The sequence below is a fragment of the Vicugna pacos genome, chromosome 5 (assembly GCF_048564905.1).
Source record: "Vicugna pacos chromosome 5, VicPac4, whole genome shotgun sequence".
In the NCBI taxonomy this organism is placed as follows: Eukaryota; Metazoa; Chordata; class Mammalia; order Artiodactyla; family Camelidae; genus Vicugna; species Vicugna pacos.
Genome location: NC_132991.1, coordinates 93,854,791 through 93,875,000, shown reverse-complemented (window position 1 = coordinate 93,875,000; position 20,210 = coordinate 93,854,791). Strand labels below are relative to the sequence as shown.

Genomic DNA, 20,210 nt, shown 5'->3' with positions numbered 1-20,210 from the left:
TGATTATTTTTTAATGGAGGTCCTGGGGATTGAATCCAGGACCTCGTGTATGCTAAGCACACGCTCTACCACTGAGCTATACCGTCCCCCATCCCCCGTGTCTCTTCTTACAAGGATACCAGTCCTATTGGATCAGGGTCTCATCTTTCTGATCTCATTTGACCTTAACTACTTCCTTAAAGACTCCATCTCCAAATACTGCCACACTGGGGTTAGGGTTTCAGCCTGTGAATCTGGGGGTGGGGCGGGCATCCGTCCACACACTGCCTTATGGCATCACCGCGGAGATTTAACAAGCTGATCAAGGGATATGAACCGCCCAGCAAATGCTGGTGCTGCTACCACCCTCTCTCTTGCTGTTATTCTGATCTTATTGCCAAGGGTGCCCACAATGAATAATCCACCTTAGGAAAAGAAGAAAAAGAAACATATCACAGGATGAAGAGCCAGCCGGAGCTTAGGGAGAACTGCCGATGCCAAACCCTCCCAGCGTCCGACGAGCATGGCTCTGCGTGGATTTCACACTGACATCTTCTAGGGAAAAGTCTGTAATTCTCTGTAACTTAGACATTTCATTTTTCATAGCCTGGTCTGCATTTCCCCCCTGATTTTTCTCACATTCTGTGGCTCACTGTTATTTGAGATAATTTCTAAAAGACAGGTACTGGGGTTCCTCTTCTTTCCAGCAGACTTTTCCCCTCAAGCCTCGGCTCACTTTAAGAGTAGAAAGCAGGGAGCAAAATTTGCAAAAAATATGTCCACTGAACAGCTGTCATTTAGGTTTAACTGGCAAAACAACTGATTAAAGGTGATTGCCTTCTGCCAATAGATCTCTTAATGAATGTCACATGTTCAAGAGTACGTCCAAGCCAGGCCCGAGCTTGTAAACGCTGAGATCTCACACAACATGCAAAGCAAATTTCTGCATGGACAGAAATGCACATCAAAACTACAGTGAGGTATCACTCCACACCAGTCAGCATGGCCATCATTAAAAAGTCCACAAACGATAAATGCTGGAGAGAGTGTGGAGAAAAGGGAACCTCCCCTTACACTGCTGGTGGGAATGTAATTTGGTGCAGCCATTATGGAAAACAGTATGGAGATTCCTTAAAAACTAAAAATAGAGTTACCATGTGATCCAGCAACCCCACTCCTGGGTATATATCTGGAGAAAACTCTAATGCAAAAAGATACAAGCGCCCCAATGTTCATAGTAGCACTATTTACAATAGCCAAGACATGGAAACAACCTAAGTGTCCATCGACAGATGACTGAATAAAGAAGTTGTGGTACATATACACGATGGAATACTAGTCAGCCATTAAAAAGAATGAAACAATGCCATTTGCAGCAACATGGATGGACCTGGAGATGGTCATACTAAGTGAAGTCAGCCAGAAAGAGGAAGAAAAATACCATATGATATCACTCATATGTGGAATCTAAAAAAATGACACAGTGAACTTATTTACAAAATAGAAACAGATTCACGGACATACAAAACAAACTTCTGGTTACCATGGGGGAAGGGGAGGGTGGAGGGATAAATTGGGAGTTTGGGATTTGCAGATACTACTATATATAAAATAGATGAACAACAAGGTCCTCCTGTAGAGCACAGGGAACTATATTCAATACCTTGTAATGGCCTATAATGAAAAAGAATATGAAAAGGAATATACATATATATATATACATACATATATATATACATATATATATAACTGAATCACTATGCTGTTCACCAGAAATTAACACAACACTGTAAATCAACTATACTTCAATTAAAAAAATTTTTTTAAACAATAATATTTAAAGTTGAGATCTCATTTCAAATTGAGGCAGTAAATGACTAGACTATGAAAAGAAACAATAAGTTAAGATGAAAAAAGTTATTATTTTTTTTCATCATATAGGACCTTCATTCAATAATGAACCACTATTTAGCCTCCTCCCCAACCCCTCCAAAAAGTTAAAGTTAAGAGAACTATCTTTCCAAGCACATCTCACTCCCCTGGGCAGGGAGCACAGCCTCTCCCGGCCGCAGCATAGGAAAGCTGGAGGACAGAGATGCTGCTTAGAGGGGAGGGCGGCCTGGATGTGGGGCAGCGGATGTCAGAGTGTCCCGTCCACAGCAGTGAGCAGAACACTCAAAAGTGCCGGTGGGACCCAGACACCCACCCGGCCAGTGTCCCCACAGTGAGAACAAGCAGAAAAGGCCACAGGGATGGGCTGGGCCAGCGAGAGGCCGGGTCAGGAGCCACAACATACAGGACGGCTCCCCAGTCCCTATTCTCAAGTCCACTGGTCACCCCAAAAACCTCACTTCCGGTATTTACCCTTGAAAAAAGAACGGCTTATCCACCAATGAACTTTAGGGTGGCTCAGGATATCTGCACAGCTTCAAAGTATCTCTCCCCAGATCTGCTAATTACAGTGATGGTTTCAACCTGGGACCACGCATTCTCTGATTCTGTTCCATGTCTTCCTTCCAGGACGTGGAACAGAAGTCCCCTTCCCTGAGATGGACTGGATTCAGTGACTTGCTTCCTGAGGACAGAGCAGGGAAAGGGAAAAACAGTAACTTGACCATGGAGGAACCCAGAGGACCCCACCCTAGGCCAGGAGTCAGGGTCGCGTCATCGGGGGTAAGTCGTGTTGACGTCAGGTGCTCTGATGTGATGTGGGTGAAAGGGCACTGCACCTCTGCATTCTTCCCCAAACCCATAACCTCGGTCTAATCAGGCAAATCCAACCTGAGGAACATTTTCCCGAATACAGAGCTGCTACCCTGCAGAAGTGCCGGGTCATGTAAATCAGGGAAAGGTCAAGAAGCCATCACAGACTGAGGGGACAAAGGCAACATGATGACAAAACACAACTGGGGCTCCTGGAATGGATTCTGGAACAGAAGGAAGACTTGAGTCCCCAAACTGGAAAATCCATATAAAGTCTGGAGTTCAGTTAACAAAAAAGTTGCTTTGAACAGCTTAAGCCTTCTTTTAATGATCGGTCTAGCTAAGCTTTCTGGTTTACAAGGCACATCTCCAACATTTAGTCATTTTCGCTTCCATCTGCATGCCCGACCCACCCCCGACAAGACCAGCATCCCCGTCCTCCCAACGTTCTCAGTTCCTCTTGGTGTGCACAGGGCTCTTCAGAACCACAGCACCTACGTGAGGTTAAGGTCAGGCAAAGACAGCTATTTATGGCACCTGGCAGGGCCTATGAAGGCACCTAAATTCCTGCAGTCCAAGCCCTGCTCCCCAACAGGAAAACCGCACAGGAGAATGTTCTACAAACCTGGTCCAAGTTACTTCAGCCTCTGGTAGAGTGCCACCAACCTCAGCAGAGCTTTCCTGCACACAATGAGAGCCTTTTTAGGGAGTGCGAGCGCACAGCCCTGGCAACGCGCAGTGGAAATGATCGCCCACGTGCTGTCCAGTGAAGTCCAAGTCCCATCACTAGGATCATTCAAAGATTTTTTCCAAGTGCCTACATCGCAGAACAAGTCACTGGAGAAACATGAGGGGGAAAAGGCTAAGAAGGAGAAGCTGGGTCGAGGGGACGATTGTCAGCATGAGCAAGAAGGGACTGAAAGTCTCTTGCTTTGTTTCTCCTTCCAGCTCCTGTCACGTGAAAGGGGGTAGGGTCACTGAACAAGCTGGCCAAGGTGGCGTGGCATCAAAATGCATATCTCAGAAGTCAGCACCTCGCCAAATGAGATCCTATTAGCAACTTGTTTCCGGAAAATCTTTATTTACATCTTACTGACCATCAGAGATCTTTCAAAATCTTGTTCTAGTTTCAAAAGAATCTAAACTTTAAATGTTACTGTGAAACTGTGAAATAAGGCTAATTCCATCTATCCATCCATCCACCCATCCATCTGTCCATTCATCCATTCATTCCATCATCTATCCATTCATTCAATCATCCATCCATCCATCCAATCACCCATCCATCCGTCAGTCCATCCATCCATCCATCCAATCACCTATCCATCTGTCAGTCCATCCATGCATCCATTCAATCACCCATCCATCCATCCATTTGTCCATTCATTCATTCATCCGTTTACTCACTCACTCACTCACTCATCATTATACCCTAGGGACTGAGTGTCTGCTGTGTGCCAGGAGGCCATCCTTCAGGGCTGGAGGTCACAGCTAAGCTCCTATGGGGAGGGGAGATGAGAGGGAAGCCTGTGGGAAGTGGTCTCACTCAGCCCGAAGGTCATGATAATATTCTCACCTGTTACTGAAACAATCCCTTGACTCCTCAGGCATCTGAGCAGGAAAGGCCCTGCTGTCCCACTGGGGAATATTACTGCAAGTGTCATTCTTCAGCTCTGTAATCGGGGCAATGATAGCATCATTCTACCTAAGACAGCCCTTCTCAAACTTTGGTGTGTCTCAGAACCACCTGGAGAGATGGCTGGGCGCCACCCCCAGAGGCTCTGATTCAGTGGTGGGGGCAGGGGGAGAAGCAGCATTGCTAACAGGTCCGAGGGCTGTGGGTTCTGCGTCTGGAGGCCACATTTTGAGAACCACTGATCTAATGTCAAATCAGCCACCCTCAATGCCAACCCAGCGTGCTTGGTCAAAGGTGGTCTGAGTAACTTAATAGCTACTCTGTCAGAGAGGTTCTTGTGAACTTTCCCATCTGAGGGGCTAGAACCTGTCTGTGTGACAGCCTGACCTGATTCCACCCTGTGAGGGCCAGCGACCTTCCCTGGTCACTCTGCAAAACTCAGGAGTGGGCAACAGAGCCCGACAGCACCACTTGCTGCCAAGTCCAAACAAGGGCTGAAGAGGCCAGGGCCCTCCTCTGCCCTCAGTTCCGTAACGCCCCGTCACGGGGTGTGCGTGGAACAGGGTGTGCTCTTGTGTGCGAGACGGGGGTCTTCCAACATGCATTTCCTGCCTTCACTAAGCAGGCTGCACCCAGGGCCAGACTGAGGAAACCGAGGCATTGGGAGATTTCAGTGGAGACTGGAGAAGGTCGGGGAGGCCCCTCCCTGAGCAGCCTGGGCTGGTGGTTGTCTGCGGCCATCAATTCTGGTCTGTTTCTTCCTCACCGCCACATGGACCTTTGAGGACCAGGGGCCTCGAAGGGCAGAGAAGGCCTGCGGGGTCGACTTCCGGCCACGGCTCCTGCACCTCCCCCGCACCTCTACCTCCTGTCTCCTCCTGAGGGACATGCCAGGCTGGCTTCCTCCTCCGATTACAGAAGAAAACAGAATCACCATCAGGAGAGAGAGGAAGGAGAACGCTGGACGGCCGCGGCCCGTGAGCACGCCGCTCCCAGGGCAGGAGAGGGCCTGAGACGCCCAGGTGTGAGGGAGTCATCGTAAGCTTTCCTGACAGTAGCGCCGCCGTCTTCTATGTGTGAGGCCCTTCGGGGCCTGGGTGCGTTATGTCACACGTTTGCCCATTTGGGCCCCACGTGAGCTCTGGGAGGCAGGCAGGCGGGCCTTTGCTCTTCTTAGAGTTAAAATGACCAAAGCTGGGTAGGACTTGTCCCCAGGCAGCCCCACCTGCACCTCCCCAGCCGGGCTGCCTGCAGCCGGAGCGGAGCCTGGGCTTCGGCTCCCAGGTCAGCTCGTACTTAAGGCGGGCGGCAGGCAGGTGCCCACTGCACAGACCTGGTTTCAGAGGGGGTGTGTGAGGAGGCCTGCGGGAGCTCTCTGTCCTAAGTGTCACCTTTGGATCCCCTCATGTGGTCCTTACCGTCAGGTGGGGGGGGGGGTTAGATTTATTTATTTATTTTTAGAGGAGGCACTGGGGATTGAACCCAGGACCTCGTGCATGCTAAGCACGCGCTCTACCGCTGAGCTACACCCTCCCGCTACCACCAGGAATTACCGCCCCCACCTGACAAGTGGGAGCCCCGAGGCTCAGCAGCCATGTGGCTTGTCTAAGTCGGCAAGCCAGCACACGGGGCCTCAGACCCCGGTCTTCCGACTCCGAGTCCACCCCTGGCCCTTGCTGCGCTCTGCCTTGGGTCTCCTGAAGACCTGCCTGCATTTCTAACCATGGGAGTTAGGAGGCGACTTCATCTCACTGGTCTCGGGGTCCCGCCACGCCGCCCCCCATACTGAAAGCACCCTGCCCTCCAGGAGAGACCCAAGGGCAGTGACACAGCCGGGCCGCGGTGGCAGAGCGCAGCGTGCCGCGGGCTGTGGGCTCCAGGGGTGCGGCCTCGTGCTGGTGAATTCTGACGACGCTGTCGGTGTGAGGACGGACAGCCCCGTCTCCTGATCTGTGCTGGTAGCTGATGAGGCTGCCAGGCTTTAGGACGAGCTAACGGTGAAGCCCACTCCCTCTAGTTCGTGCGTAGATTTTGACAAAGGCAGCTGAAACTGCTTGGAAGAAACACACCGTGTTCAAAGACGATGGCATGAAGAGGACGATGCCAGACGCCACCGAGCTGCCCAGGGATGACTGCTTACGCTTCGACCCGAACTCACCCAGCAGGCGGCTCCTCGGCGCCTCCCGGGCACCGGGCACAGGGGCCCACTGGCCACAGGACCAGCTGCGGACCCCGGAGAGGACACGGTCTGATGGGGAGGAGAGAACTAACGAGAGCAGACAGCAGCCCAGCAGACAAGTGTGACAGGAGGGGCTGGGGGCCCTGGTGAAAGATGACAGCTCAGGCCGGGGGTGGGCGGCAGGCAGGCCAGGAGGCTTCCCAGAGGAAGTGGCCTCTGGGAGGAGGGAGAGCTAGCCAGCTGAGGTTGGAGGGGGGCCTGATAAGCACTCTCTTACGAGTCCTCTCAGCCACCACTGCCCTCATTCTATAGCTGAGGAGCTGACGCTTCAAGACAGAGAAGGACCCGCATCCCAGATCCAGAGCTGGGCCTGCTCCTGTGTCTGCTGAAGACACGAATCAGTGAGCGCGGCAAGGCCCGGAGAAAGGCTAGGGGATGCCCATCTACACAGTGCTGTGAGGCCCTCTAATGGGCCAGGCGTGTCCTCCTCCAACGGGATCCAAGACCTAAAAAGCTGAATACAAACTTATCTACAAAACAGAAACAGACTCGCAGACGCAGTAAACAATTTTATGGTTACCAGGGGAAAGGCAGTGGGAAGGGATAAATTTGTGAGTCTGAGATTTGCAAAGGTTAACCACTACGTATAAAAATAGATTAGAAAAACAAATTTCTTTTTTTAAACATTTTTTCATTGAGTTATAGTCAGTTTACAATGTTGTGTCAGTTTCTAGTGTAGAGCACAATTTTTCAGTTATACATGAACATACGTATATTCATTGCCACATTCTTTTTCGCTGTGAGCTACCACAAGATCTTGTGTATATCTCCTTGTGCTATATAAAAAAACAAATTTCTTCTGTACAGCACAGGGAACTATAGTCAATATGTTGTAATAACCTTTAACGAAAAAGAACATGAAAAAAGGTTGTGTGTATATATGCATGACTGGGACATGATGCTGTACACCAGAAATTAGCACACTGTAACTGACTATACTTAGATTAAAAAAAAAAAGAAGGAAGAAAAAGAACCTATAAATAAATTGGGATTTCAATTTAAAAAACTGAATACAAATCAGTATAAACAGGATTAATTATAACTCTTCTATGTATGGTGTAAGTTAAATGTTGTGCTCTTTCACCTGTTTCATTTTTTTGTATCAAATGGTACTGAGAAAGCAAGCGATGGGCACGTGGAGAGGCAGCGCTAAGCTGCAAGGCAGCCCCCACGAGACCCTGCACTCAGGATCGTTTATTACCTGCTCCATCCCATGTAGGGAAAGCTGGAAAAAATGTTTAGGAAAGAAAAAACAATAGACGAAAATTGTGACACTGTTCACAGAAGAAACATTTAATATAAAAGACGTGTTAAACCTAAAGGAGCCCTAAAGCTGAATTTTAAATAGCAAGCGGGCTGTCGCATATGCATTTCCCTCGCAGACGGTGCATAGAAACGAAGCCAGAGATCTGACCCTCGGACAGGAAGACGACAGGCACAGAACAGGAATGCGGTTAATAGTCACTTCCTGTCTCTTCCCTGCGGCCCGGGGTGACTCACTGGCCTGTGGGGCCAAGGGAATCGGAGCGGGAAGAGCGGCCAGGAAGGCGCGAGGGAGGGGGAGCCGCTGGGACGGCGGACGGTCACGCTCGGTCCCTGGAAACCGGAAGCACCGGGAGAGCGGCTGCGCACAACTTTCTAAAGACGGAGCTGCAGGCAAGGCACGTGTTCTGCGAGCTTGTGCAGCAAAGACCCTGGCCCCCGGCAGGGGTCCTCCCAGGGCCCTGGTGAGGGCGGCTCTTTTAAGCAGCTCAGCCATGAATGACAAAAGCAACGTGCCTTTTGGGAGATACAGGGACAATTTTAATCCTAAGGAAGCGTGCTGGTCACTGGTCTTCGTGCTGCTCAACATCTAGCCCCTTTCTGATCTGGGGGGCCTCCCTGGGGAGTCTGGAGGATTCATGAGCTGCCAGCACCACCCCCATCAGTGAGGCTGAAGGGGGGGGGTCTTCCCTCTCCCTCCTCCCACAGCACAGCTGGGATTTTGGGTGAGCAGACGATGCAGGCAGGTGTGCTAGGGTCACGGCTGGCCACAGAGATTGTCTGGCTCTTAAAGAATAAAGCAGCAGCTTGGGTTCCTTCCTTGGGCAGCCAGGGTGCTCTGTCCTTGTCCTGTGGGGGTTTTCAAGTTGACCAGAAGCATCACCCCAGGCCTGGCCACTTCCTGGCCTGATGCTTCTCCCAGGTGGTGGATGCCCCTAAGTGCCACTCTCAGGGATACAGGGTGGCAGGGTCACAGGTGGATGTGCTTAGCTGTGTCCAGGCAGCGCCTCTCCCTCCTCAGCCTCTTGCTGAATCTCCAGAGTGAAGTCGGCCAGCACTAGGCAGAGCCTGTAGGCTGTGGGGACTTGACCCCAGCTGGCTCAGAAGGTCAACCCTCCAGTCCCCTAACCCCTTGGCAGAGTCGGCTCCCGGCAGCGCTCACAGCAGTGACCACATGAATGCCACGGCGACCCCGCTATCCCGGGAGCACATCTGAGCAGGGGGCCTGGGGCCTCCCCTGGAGACAAAGGCAACACAGCACCAGCGCAGTCTGGTCGCCGGCGCCCCCGCTCTGGGGCCCCAGCGGAACTGGGCCTGACGCTGACCTGGGTGCCCTCGAACACACCCAAGAAAAGTGGGGAAAAGGCATCTCCGGCGGGCAGAAAGGAGCCACTCGGCCCTGTGGGATGTCACACACAAGACCACTTCTCACCAGCCCCCACCTTCATGCCAAGCTGTCTTCCAGAGGCAGCCAGAGGTCACTGTTGAACCTGCAGTTCAAGGGCCCTTCCATTCCCTTCTCTTTAACCCACGCCCCTCCCAACCCCGCCGTCACCTCAAGCACCTTCTGGAACACAGCAAAGCGCAATCGAATTTCCCAAGTCTGCACAGCTCCTCCTAAAGCGGCTCCACCAAAGCTTCCCTGAGTTCGCGGCCCCACCCGCCGACTCCCTTCCAGGAGGTTTAAATGGGGAAGCTCCATGGGGAACGTGGTTTGGTCACTTGCACTTTCTGTCCACTGAGAACAGCCACATCACCGCCAGGAGATGAGAGGAAAGGACCCAGGTTTCTGCAGACCAGGCGCCAGGTTCAGAGCTAAGGTCCAGACCCAGCAGAGCCGGGGAACAGTGCTCCCTGGGGCCGTTTTGCCCCCTGGGGCATCTGTGGTTGCCACTCCCGGCTGGCTGCCAGGGCTGCCGTTACACATGCTACTGTACACAGGACAGCACCCTGCATCAGAGAATTATCCCGCCCAAAGTCAGTGACCCCGAGGCTGAGTAACCCCATAAAAGGAAGAGGAAAAACCCGAGAAACTGGAGTGAAGGTTTGGAAAACCGTGTGGCAGCTCATGTGGCCACTTCATTCCGGAGCAGGCTCCAGGCACCAGTTAAAAATAGGCAGGTAGTTCAGTAGCTTTTGAGAGGTCAGATAAGCCCAAAGATAAACAGTGCAGGACGCGGCCTGGGCGAAGTGGCCCGTTATCTCCAGGAAGTTAACCAGAGGCACGACACCAAGGCTTGGCTGCCTGACAACCAAGAAGCTCAAACAATCTGATGGCATCTTTCTACTTGTTCTGAATTCAGGGTCAAGGAGCAAAAACACAACTGAATACCGAAGGTCCTTTCTGTCTCAGTGCCAAAGAATTGTATGCAAGCTCTAAACTAAAGTCCACGGGGTTCTGACACTAAAATATATTTATAAATTTAGTGTATTTAAAGCAGCAACCATCAGTGCTTTTACTCTGAGCTTAGTGAACCAGTCCCAAGGGCCGTCTGTATCCTCCCATGATGTGCAGGAGATTGTCTTTCCTGTATCTTTCTCACATCTTTCCTACACACCACTCTCTCTCCCCTTGCCCCACCCCTACCCCGCCCCCATTCCAGCCCTCATTTTATAAGGGAGGGTTTCACCTTTGCTGCTGGACCAGTGACTCCGGGGGCACAGCCCTGCCAGTCCAGCAGTACCGCTGCCCCTTTGTAGCGATGGATACAGCCACCGGGGGGAGAAAACCATCACTCTTCAGTTGACCCCCACCAGGTAGCCAGCAGCACGCTCTGCATTTCCCTGGGCACCACTCAGTACTCCAACCACAGGGGTAGTATTATTCCTCTGTCACCGACAAAGGAATGGAGACTCAGCCCACTACAGTGCCTACGGACACAGCTTTAAAAGGCTGACTGTGCTCCTCCCACTGCCCCGTATGTACCTCCTCTGTTGGACCACTTCTGTCCTGAAGGATGCCAGTCCTGTCCACCCGCAGCCCCATCGCACTCCCCTTCCATCCTGAGACTCAATGACTTCTGCCATTATAGGACACACCTCTATAACAGCATATTTCAACCAGGAATAAGTCATTGCTCTAGAACCATAGGTGGCTATTTAAATTTAGATGAATTAAAATGAAATAAAATGTAAAAGGCATTTCTTCAGCTGCACTAGCCACATTTTAAGTGCTCACTAGCTACACACGGCTAGTGGCTACCGTGACACACAGCACAGACAGAGCATTTCCATCACTGAAGGAAGTCCTACTGGCTGGCACCGCTCTTCACAATTTAAAAATATATCTGGGGTGATTTAAAGCAACATCTTAGGGCACCCAGAATGGAGTCACGTTCGTTGTTCAATCAACATGGGAATTCCATCTCTCTGAGTGTCAACTTAGAAAATTCCACATCTTCCCGTGTGCCTAAGGGACGTCACAAAAGAAGGTGAAAAATAAAAACAAATCGAGGATAAGAGTGGAAAAATGGATACAAATATGTGAGGGAAGTTAAAAGCACAATGAACAACTTTAGATCTCCTGGTTTCTTTATGTTTCAATATTATCATGACCACTATGTGATTTTTCATTCACTCCCCCAGGCCAAGAAGTGGGTGGAAACATTGCAATACTATACACCAGTGGAGGCCTGAACTGTCCTGGCTCTTACATACTTGCTGATCCAAGAGTTTACCCACTGCCAAGACCGTATCACATTCTGCCTACCTAAACTCTCCAGGTATTTTGTACTTGTTTTATGCAAAGTATATCTCAGATCTTAGAAAATTTTCCAAACAAATAAGTGAATTATCCTTGATACCTGAAGCTAAGAAAATCTTATTTTTCTAAAATAACTCTTTTTGTTTGCTCACTTAATTTGATATTTACTCCACTCTCAGTAAAAGAACATTGTAATGACTGGTTCTCCTGTCTGGGTGGTATGGACATTATGTCTTCCCTGGCATTAAGTCTCAGATTATTTTTCAACTTTCTTCTCAGTCCTTACCACCCCCTTAATTAAAAACAAAACTCTATCTCTAGGTACCAAATTAGAGAGTTTGGCTTGTTAGCATGAAACAGGATTTCCTCCCATCACTGACCCTGTGGTCAAGGGCACTGGCCTTGAAGACCGGGGGACCTGGATTCAAGTCCAGGCTGTGTACCTGTGCCCTGAGGAACTACTGAATGTCTGGTGCCAGCACTTCAGCCAGCCCACTGCACCTCAGGTGGTGTCCTGGTCACATCTTGCGGCATTTCCCCTCCTGGCCTTTGATCAAATTGTTCTCACAGTTTTTTAGTGCCTCATTCTCATATCTGTTCAAATAGCCAAGGATCACCACACATCTGGGAAAGACTCCAAGATAAAGACAGAGGATAAAGCGCATAAAGGACAACAAACAAACAAACAGACCATAATGCAGGGAACAAAAGAAATTTTCAGAAAACCCAAAAAACCAAAATGAATATCCTCAAAATGATAAGAAAAGGTACTGCATTAGTGAATCAAAAAAGGATGCTATAAAAAAGGAACAAAGAACCAAGAAAACTTAGAAACTAAATACAGAATTGTTTAGTAGAAGGAGTGGAAGGTAAAGTTGAGTAATCACCCATAAAGTATTACCAAAAGACAAAAAGCTAGAAAATGGGAGTGAAAAGGAAGTTATTCCCAATGGCAGGAGTTCCTTTAAACGAGAGCAGAGAACGTGCTGAGGAGGGGAAATTTTCAGAACATTTCCCAGAATTTCAGGATACAAATTTCCAGATTCAATGAACCCAGTCAATGCTTAATAAATGGAAAAATAAAATCTAGAACCCTGAGGTTCAAGAGAAGCTCCGGAAAGCTTCTAGAGAGTTGAAACAGATATTACACAAGAAACTGAAAATATACAAGGCATCAAATTTCTCAAAGCCATCCTGGAAGCTAGAATACAAGGGGGAAAAGGGCCTTCAGAACTGGGGTAGAAAACAGTTAAAGATACTTTTTGATATTTATCATTTTATTTTATTAAATGGTAATACAATCACATGGTTTCAATATCAAAAGAGTATGAAAAGTTACACTTGACAAGTCTGCCTCTACTTACATCTCCACATTTACTATGCTTTCTGCCACTGTTTCTTTACGCAAATGCAAGCAAATTACAGCCTTACTCTCATGAGGCACAGCATGCTATTTCCATTTTCTGCACATTGCTTTTTTTAGTTAACAATACATGCTGGAAATCATTTCAAAGAATACATAGAAATCTTTGTCATCCTTTGGAAAACTACTTTTAACCTAGAACTTTATACTCAGCCAAACTGTCAATCAAGTATTAGGGTAGAATAAAGACATTTTCTACCACGCGAGAATTTAGAAAATGTGCTCTCTCTCAGAAAGCTACTCAAGGATGTATTCCAGCAAAATGAGATTATAATGCACAAAAGAGGACAACACAGAATCCAGCATATACGGAGCCAACAACAACAAAGAAGTGGCAGAAGGAATTCTCAGAATGGTGGCAAAGGGAGAGACAGCTGCAGCGAATCCTGAGGGCACTCAGAGCAGACCTGAAGTCTCCAGGGGGTAGATCCCCAGGAGGGGATAAAACGGAGTTGACAGATTGTCTGATTTGTTTAATCATATAGAAAACAATATTGTGAGGAGATCTATTGAAAAGTTTATGAGGAATTGGGTATAATAGGTATGCAGAGAGATGAGCAATTGGGAAAGAAAAAAAAGAAATAATGAACTCCAGAAAAAGCAGAAAGTTGTTCAAGGAAAAATGTTACAGTACACTACCTGGCTCTGCAGTAAACTCTGTTATGTTACATCATCATCATCGCCACTAGCGTTTCCTGAGCGTGCGCCAAGTGTCAGCCGTCATTCTGAGGTCTTTTCATGAAATATCTCATTTACCCTCACAATCACCCTGTGAGAGGTATACTCTTAAAACTTTCCCATCTTACCTACGAGGGAACTCAGGCACAAAGTGGTTAGGTAACTTGCCCTCGGTCATGGAGTAAGCGGCAGAACCAGGAACTGAACCCAGGAAACCTGTTTCTGGCCCCCATACTCCCAACTAGCCTGTTGTTGTCCCAGGGACCTTATGTGTAACCTAAAACTACAATGTAACTATGGTGTGACGATGAGGAGAAAGAAAGGGGGAGAGGGGGCCTGAGCTAGAAGCACAGATCCCAAGTCCTCATCCTCCCAGTCAGGAAGCCAGGAGATAGTATCTAAGTTGAAAAATCAAAAAGTAGTACATACGCATATTATTGATAAACACAGAGATAATTACCAGATCATTTAGAGTCTTATAAGGCCATTAGCGCTTGGCTCTTAGTGATTTGAGAAATCATTGTGACATGATCTGACATATTTGAAAAGGACCCCCCAGCTGCTTTGTGGAGAATGGCCTCAGAATACGGGACAAGGGTAAACACATGTGCTACTTTAATTTAAAAAAATTAATTTTTAAAGATGAAAGGATGAAAAAAGAAGAGGAGAGACCTAGTAAGGCAGAGAAGAATATGGGCCTCTCTCATGAAATGCTATGCCTGGTGGCTCAGAGGTCAGTTGGGGACGATTGTCCCTGAGATGGGAAGCAAGTCAGCTTGACTTCAGGGCACTGCCTGGAATAGGGCCTTGGGTGGAGCCAAGACTCTGATCCTGGAAAAACCCTGCATGAAGCCCTGGCACCTCTTAGTTACTAGACGACCTTAGGCAAGTCATTGAGCATCTCCGGAGCCTGTTTCTCTACGTCACATAGAGACACTCTAAACTCTTCTGATGGGATACAGCATAATTCTGGGAGTGAAGCTTCTGGGAGTACCTGGGGCACCTTAGGCTGAAAAGCGACCTCAGTTCCCATCTCCCTCCTCCCCTCTCCGGCGCCCTGGCAAGGCTCACGGGTGACAGGTTCAACTAGAATCCAGGTCCCTTCATTTTCACTCTACCTGCAAACCCTCCAGGTCATCCACATACACTCACAGCCCCAACTGCTCAACCAACGAGCCATTAAAGATTCATCCAGAAAAAGGAGAGGGAGGCAGCTGGCTCTCTGACAGGCATAGCTGCGGGGTGGGGCCCACCAGCCACTGGAGACCAGTGGGACTGTCCACCCTTGAGCTTCTGACTCCATTTCCAACCAGACCGTCTTGTCGGGGATCATGGAAGCAGCCCAAGGTCACAGGCACAGGGCTGGCAATTCCCCTGACAGCTCAGGCTGTGATAAACATCCGCTTGGAACACCTCTTTTAGCACTCCTAATGCTCATCATTGCCACACCCCCACGTGTGTGTCTGTCTCAGGAAGATCAGCTGGGGAAGGGCCCGGAGTTAGTCTGCCGGGCGCTGAACACCCCTCACCTCGTCACACCCTGGGCAGAGGGGCCTGGACACCGCCCCAGGCCGCAAACCACTGCCCCCACTGGATGACACCAGCCAATCAGTGTCCGATAGGTTTCAATCCACTGGCCAGACTCAGCAAAGGAAATTCATGGGGGAAAAAGGCCAGAGGGTGATGGCTCAAACGAAGGGATGCTGGGATGCTGTAGCAACCGGGCGGTGATGTCAATGCTTGCCCCTGGGTCATGCCACCTGAGGGCAGTGGGTGACTTCTGGGTACCAGGTGTGTGTGTCAGGCCAGCTGGGTTCACTCCCGAACTGCATGACCTCTGAGGAGCCAGACCTGCTGACAGCAGAGAAAGGAAAAGTGGGGGTCTACGCTGAGCCGGACTTCCAGGTCGTTCCGCCAAAAGGCTGGTGCACCCAACCCCAGACTGGCCCGCCAATGGCCTTGTCCCCTGAGGAGAAAAGCAGTCAGGGTCCCTCAAGACAGGTTGACCTACGAGGACAATTTGGGAAGGATGGGGGGGGGCTCAGCAAATGAAAGGAGGTTTTAGGATTATGACCTTTCTTTATGGGACCACCCAGAATGAGGAATGGAGGTTGTCCTGAGCCAGGGTCCCCAGAAGCAGAGCCTGAGGCAAGGATCTGGATGTAAGTGATGTATCCAGGGAGTGCTGCCAGCAGAGGGGAGTGCGGGGGGCCGGAGGGGCAGGGGAGGAGGTGGCCTCAGTGGAGTCCGCCCTCTGCCCCCTTCCACGGGGAGCTCTGGAGCATGGACTGCGCCACAGAGCTGGTTCCGACGTCAGGCACGCGGGGTGGGGGTGGGGCTTCTTGTGTTCTCACATCCCTGCAGGCTGCCCCCCAGGGTGGGAAGTCTTACCCCCTCCCCACTGGGCACTCCTCTAGTGAAAGGGTGACCATGAGCCCAGAACAGCCGGCACTCACAGGCCAGGGGTCCACACCTGCCAATAGGGAGGATCTGAGAGGCACCATGAGCACCCCCAGGGGGTCACGTGCCCAGAGGATGGAGTCCCCGTGGGACCACCTAGGAGAGGAGGCCATGGGAACCAGTCATGGCGGAGGACACGTGCTGTGAGTGAGGAGGGGAGACCCACCAGCGTTCAGGGCCGCAGGGGGACGCTCGGCTGCTGGCCTGACATCTGCTGCAGCTGCGCACCGACTTCCTTTGTGTTGGAAAGGCTCCCCCCACCCCGAGAGGAACACTCTGGATTGCCTCGGGTGTTGTGAGGGCGCTATCCCTTCAGCGGCAGAGTGCTGAAGGAAGGGTTTGGGGTGCCATCAAATGTTGTGAGCAGAATGTTAAACACAGTAGGAGAGAAAAAGACACCTGCTCTCGAAACACCTCTTCGCTGATGTGAGCGGCACTCCTCCTGCCCGCAGTGCGTGGAGCTCCTCAGAGTGCTTACCGGACCTTGCTCCTGACAACATCTTGCCTGGACTCCACCTCAGACCAGTCAGGGAGAAGTCAGCTACTTGAGCTAATGCATCTGCAGGGTTTTAAAGTTACAGCTCCATGTACTATTAAGCCCCCTGGAGTGAACCGGTAAAGTCACTGCAGAAACATCAGCGCAGCTCTGCCACTGCTGCCCTGCGCTCCGTGCCCTCCACCGTCTCCACTCACACCCTAGAGTGCACACTCCTGGCTGCCTGACCCAGCCCACCCACCCCCTGCCACTTTCCTGAGGCTTCCTGGTTTTCATTCAGGTCCACACGCCTCCCCAAGTTCATCAGGGGCGGCCTGCTCCCCTCATTTCCAGGATGGGCCTGACTGGTCACAGGGTAAACCCCCCCACACTGCTGAGCCCACTGTCTTGGTCACAGATCTTGGTTCCAGAATGGCCAGGGAGACGTGTAGAGGTTTGTTAGGGAAGATGCCTCTGGCTGTCAGGGCAGGGCCACCAGAAGAGACTGGGTAGTCTCTCGGCCTCAGCATTATGTGCTCACCGGTCTGTCCCTGCTTGTAGAAGGTGACAGTCACCAGGCAGGCAATGGACAGCCCAGCAGAGCCAGCCGCAGAGGCGCCACGGAGAGAAGGGGCAGCCACACAGGTGAGGCTGGCCGGGCAGCCATCCTCTAGCCAACATGTTTTCCCTTGTGGAGACCAGTCCAGGTCAGGGTTTGGGTCACTTCAAGAATAGCTCAAAATGCCCCCTCCTCCAGGGGGCCGCCGCTGATTGCCGCTCTTAGTCCCATCAATAAATTGTAACTCTCATTTCCAAAACTTCAGGGCACAATATCCATGCCCATTTCATCTCAGATCTCTGCCTGTCTTCTATTACTGATCTACAAGTCAGACCCCAACTCCTTGCGGGCGGATCCTTTTCAGGCCCACCCCTATATCCCAGGCTCCCCAGGACAGGGCTGTGGAGAGCAGCACACATATCTGCTGAGTCAGTGAGCAAAGACCAAGTCACTGACCTTAAGACAATGCTGTTCATTCTTATGAGAAATCAAGAACTCCATGGTGAATAGATATCTGCCATTTGAGTAATGATTCTAATTTTCACATTTGGGAAACAGAATTCAATTTGTAGTAAAACACAAAATGTTGCACCAGCTCCTTCCACCACTATAGATACATGCCATTCAGCACTTGTAACAGCTAAACCTGTGGTTGGATTTACTGGGATTTACTGGGAGGGTGTGTGGGTGAGGCGCCCTCACATTTAGCTAGTTACTCACTTTCCGGACGCTACTTACTTTCCTTAATCCTGACAGCCACGTGGGATTTCTTTGTCCCATGTCAGAGATGAGAAAACGGACGCTGAGAGAAGGTTGAGTAACTCACTTCCCTAGGCTCGCACAGCCTGTGAGGAATTTCGTGGGGTTTCAAGCCCAGATCTGAAACTCAAGTCTGAATGTGTCACCACCAACTGTGTCCCCCTGGCTGGGAGGCAGGACTGTGGGGTCCCAGTTATTCAGGACCTCAAGGCTGCCACCCAGGTGGATGCCAAACCCTAGCCTTTCAGTCTATTTTTGTAAAAACCAGCAGATACGAGGTGGACTCTGTGAGCTCTCGCTCCTGCCCTTCCCCATAACCACTGCCGGAAAACACAGCTCACGGATCATGTCACCTCAGGCCTCCCGGAGAACACCTGTTTGTTTTCATGGTTAAATACATACATAAACTGAGTGCTTAACAGGAATGGGGTTTATACTCAAACTAATACATTTAGCTAATGTCTATATTCAGCCAATGTGCTCTAAGGGCCTTGGACTCTTTTATTTATTAATTAATGCAACAGAGACTTAGGACCACCTACTACATGCCTGGCTCTGTGCTGAGCTCCGGGGATACAAAAGTAAGACACTGCCTGCCTGGTGCCTGTCACCTTCTACAGCGGGGACAGACCGGTGAACACACAATGCTGAGGCCAAGAGCCCACCGTAGAGTGGAGGCAGGGAAGACTTCTGTCCGGGCGCTGCGGGAGGCCTCACAGAGGACACAAATCCACAGCGGGCTTTTAGGGATGAGCAGGAGTTCTCCTGGGCAGCCCTTTTTCTTCCCCCACAAAAACAGAAGTCTTTATTCATTCAACATTTAACGCACACTGATCTACAGCCGTGTGTCCATAAAAGCAAAATCACCTAAGAACCGGCTACAGAGCAGGCCTCCATAAATAGCCGCCTGGCGCAACCAGACACCGCAGCCGACATCGCGGGAAGGTTTTCAAGTGATGGTAACGATATGCAGACTAACCGACCATCCCTCGCCAACGTTTGGAAGAGAGAGCATGAGGAGGTTCACACAGCGTCTGCATGTACGTTCTCTGTAGCGAGCACCTTGGGTGCACAATTCAAAAGATACACAAGGGTAAACTGAGAAATCAGCTTTGTCCACTGCGGGCCCAACAAACCGCCCCCTCCCAGGGAAGCTGCTGCTACAAGCCTGCTGGGAAGCCTTCCTGACATCGCCGGTTTGTTTAACCTGAAGGCTGAATCCTCACAGGAGAAAAAGGCGCTTGTGCAGATATGCGCGAGGAACTCCTTTAATCTGCCACACTTCGAGTTCATCACCAACCGTTACGATAAACTCTGCCCAGAAAACTTGGATGAAAAACCTCTTGGCGTGCCTGGATCCGTTTTCAGACTTGGTCCAGAACGAGACTCACAGGGACCCGGGGTTTGTGCCCACGCCGCTCCCCGTGTGGCAGTCGAGACCACAAATGGTCTCCGACACGGGCCGGGTCATTTCGCCAGGGCCATGTGGCCTCCGGGGACTGTCCTCGGGCCTCCCGGGTCGGGCCTACATCCCCCCACGATGCGGCACCACAAAGCGGGGCGCTCACCCCCCACCCGGCGGACGCCGGGGCCACCCGCGCAGGGGCGGCGCCCGAGCCCCACTCGCCGAGGGGGCAGCGGCCAAAAGGAGCCGGGGCGTGGGGGGAGGGTCAGTGTCGCCGGCCTGTCCCCCGCGCGCAGGACGGGCGCCCGGCCCACCGAGGTCCCGGCGGGGGCCCACGCCCCGGCCCGCGCCCCGCCCGCCGCGCCGGCGGACGGACAGACGGACGGCGGGCGGAGCGCCGCCCGACAGCTGCGGCGGCGCCCCCGCGCCCGCGCCCCGCGCCGCCGCTCACCTCACGCGCGATCTGGTTCAGCGCGTCGTCCTCCGCCGTCAGCCGCTCCCGGTTGGGGAGCCGTTTGCGCCCCGAGCCCTGGGTGCCCATGTCCATCCGCCGCGCCGCCCGCTGCCGCCGCGGGACCGTCGCTCCCGCCGCTCGCGCCCCCCTCGGCCCGGCCCGGCCCCGCCCCTCCCTCCGCCACGGCGTCATGGCGTCAGCGGGCGCGGGCCGGGGACGCGGGGACGCGGGGACGCGGGGACGGGGTCGACGACGCGGGGGGCAGGGGCTGGGGGCGCCGGAGGGAGGAACATGGGGACCGGGGCGCCGGGGGCCGCAGGGGCGCGGGGACACAGCGGAGGGAGGGACCCTGGAGCCAGGTGCGCTGGGGCTCCTGGGACCTGGGACGCGGCGGGGGTGCCTGGGGACCGTGAGCATGGGGATGGCGGGAGGTTGGGGATGGCGGGGGGTCGGGGGCGCGGGGACGCACGGGGC

At 51.7% G+C, this 20,210-nt stretch overlaps 1 protein-coding gene across 12 annotated transcripts in view; it reads right to left on the bottom strand.

The window, feature by feature from the left end:
* The window catches only part of LRRFIP1 (LRR binding FLII interacting protein 1), a 142,825-nt gene extending 122,926 nt beyond the window's left edge, over nucleotides 1-19,899 (bottom strand). For 7 of the 12 annotated variants that reach the window (XM_072961935.1, XM_072961931.1, XM_072961936.1 and 4 more), the window contains exon 1: nucleotides 19,734-19,898. In XM_072961935.1, the coding sequence (XP_072818036.1) occupies nucleotides 19,734-19,829 (96 nt within the window). In that variant the 5' untranslated portion in view covers nucleotides 19,830-19,898. Of the gene's footprint in view, nucleotides 1-19,733 lie in introns of all 12 variants that reach the window. The other 5 variants (XM_072961912.1, XM_072961919.1, XM_072961920.1 and 2 more) reach the window with 2 other exon arrangements.
* Nucleotides 19,900-20,210: the final 311 nt, after the last annotated feature.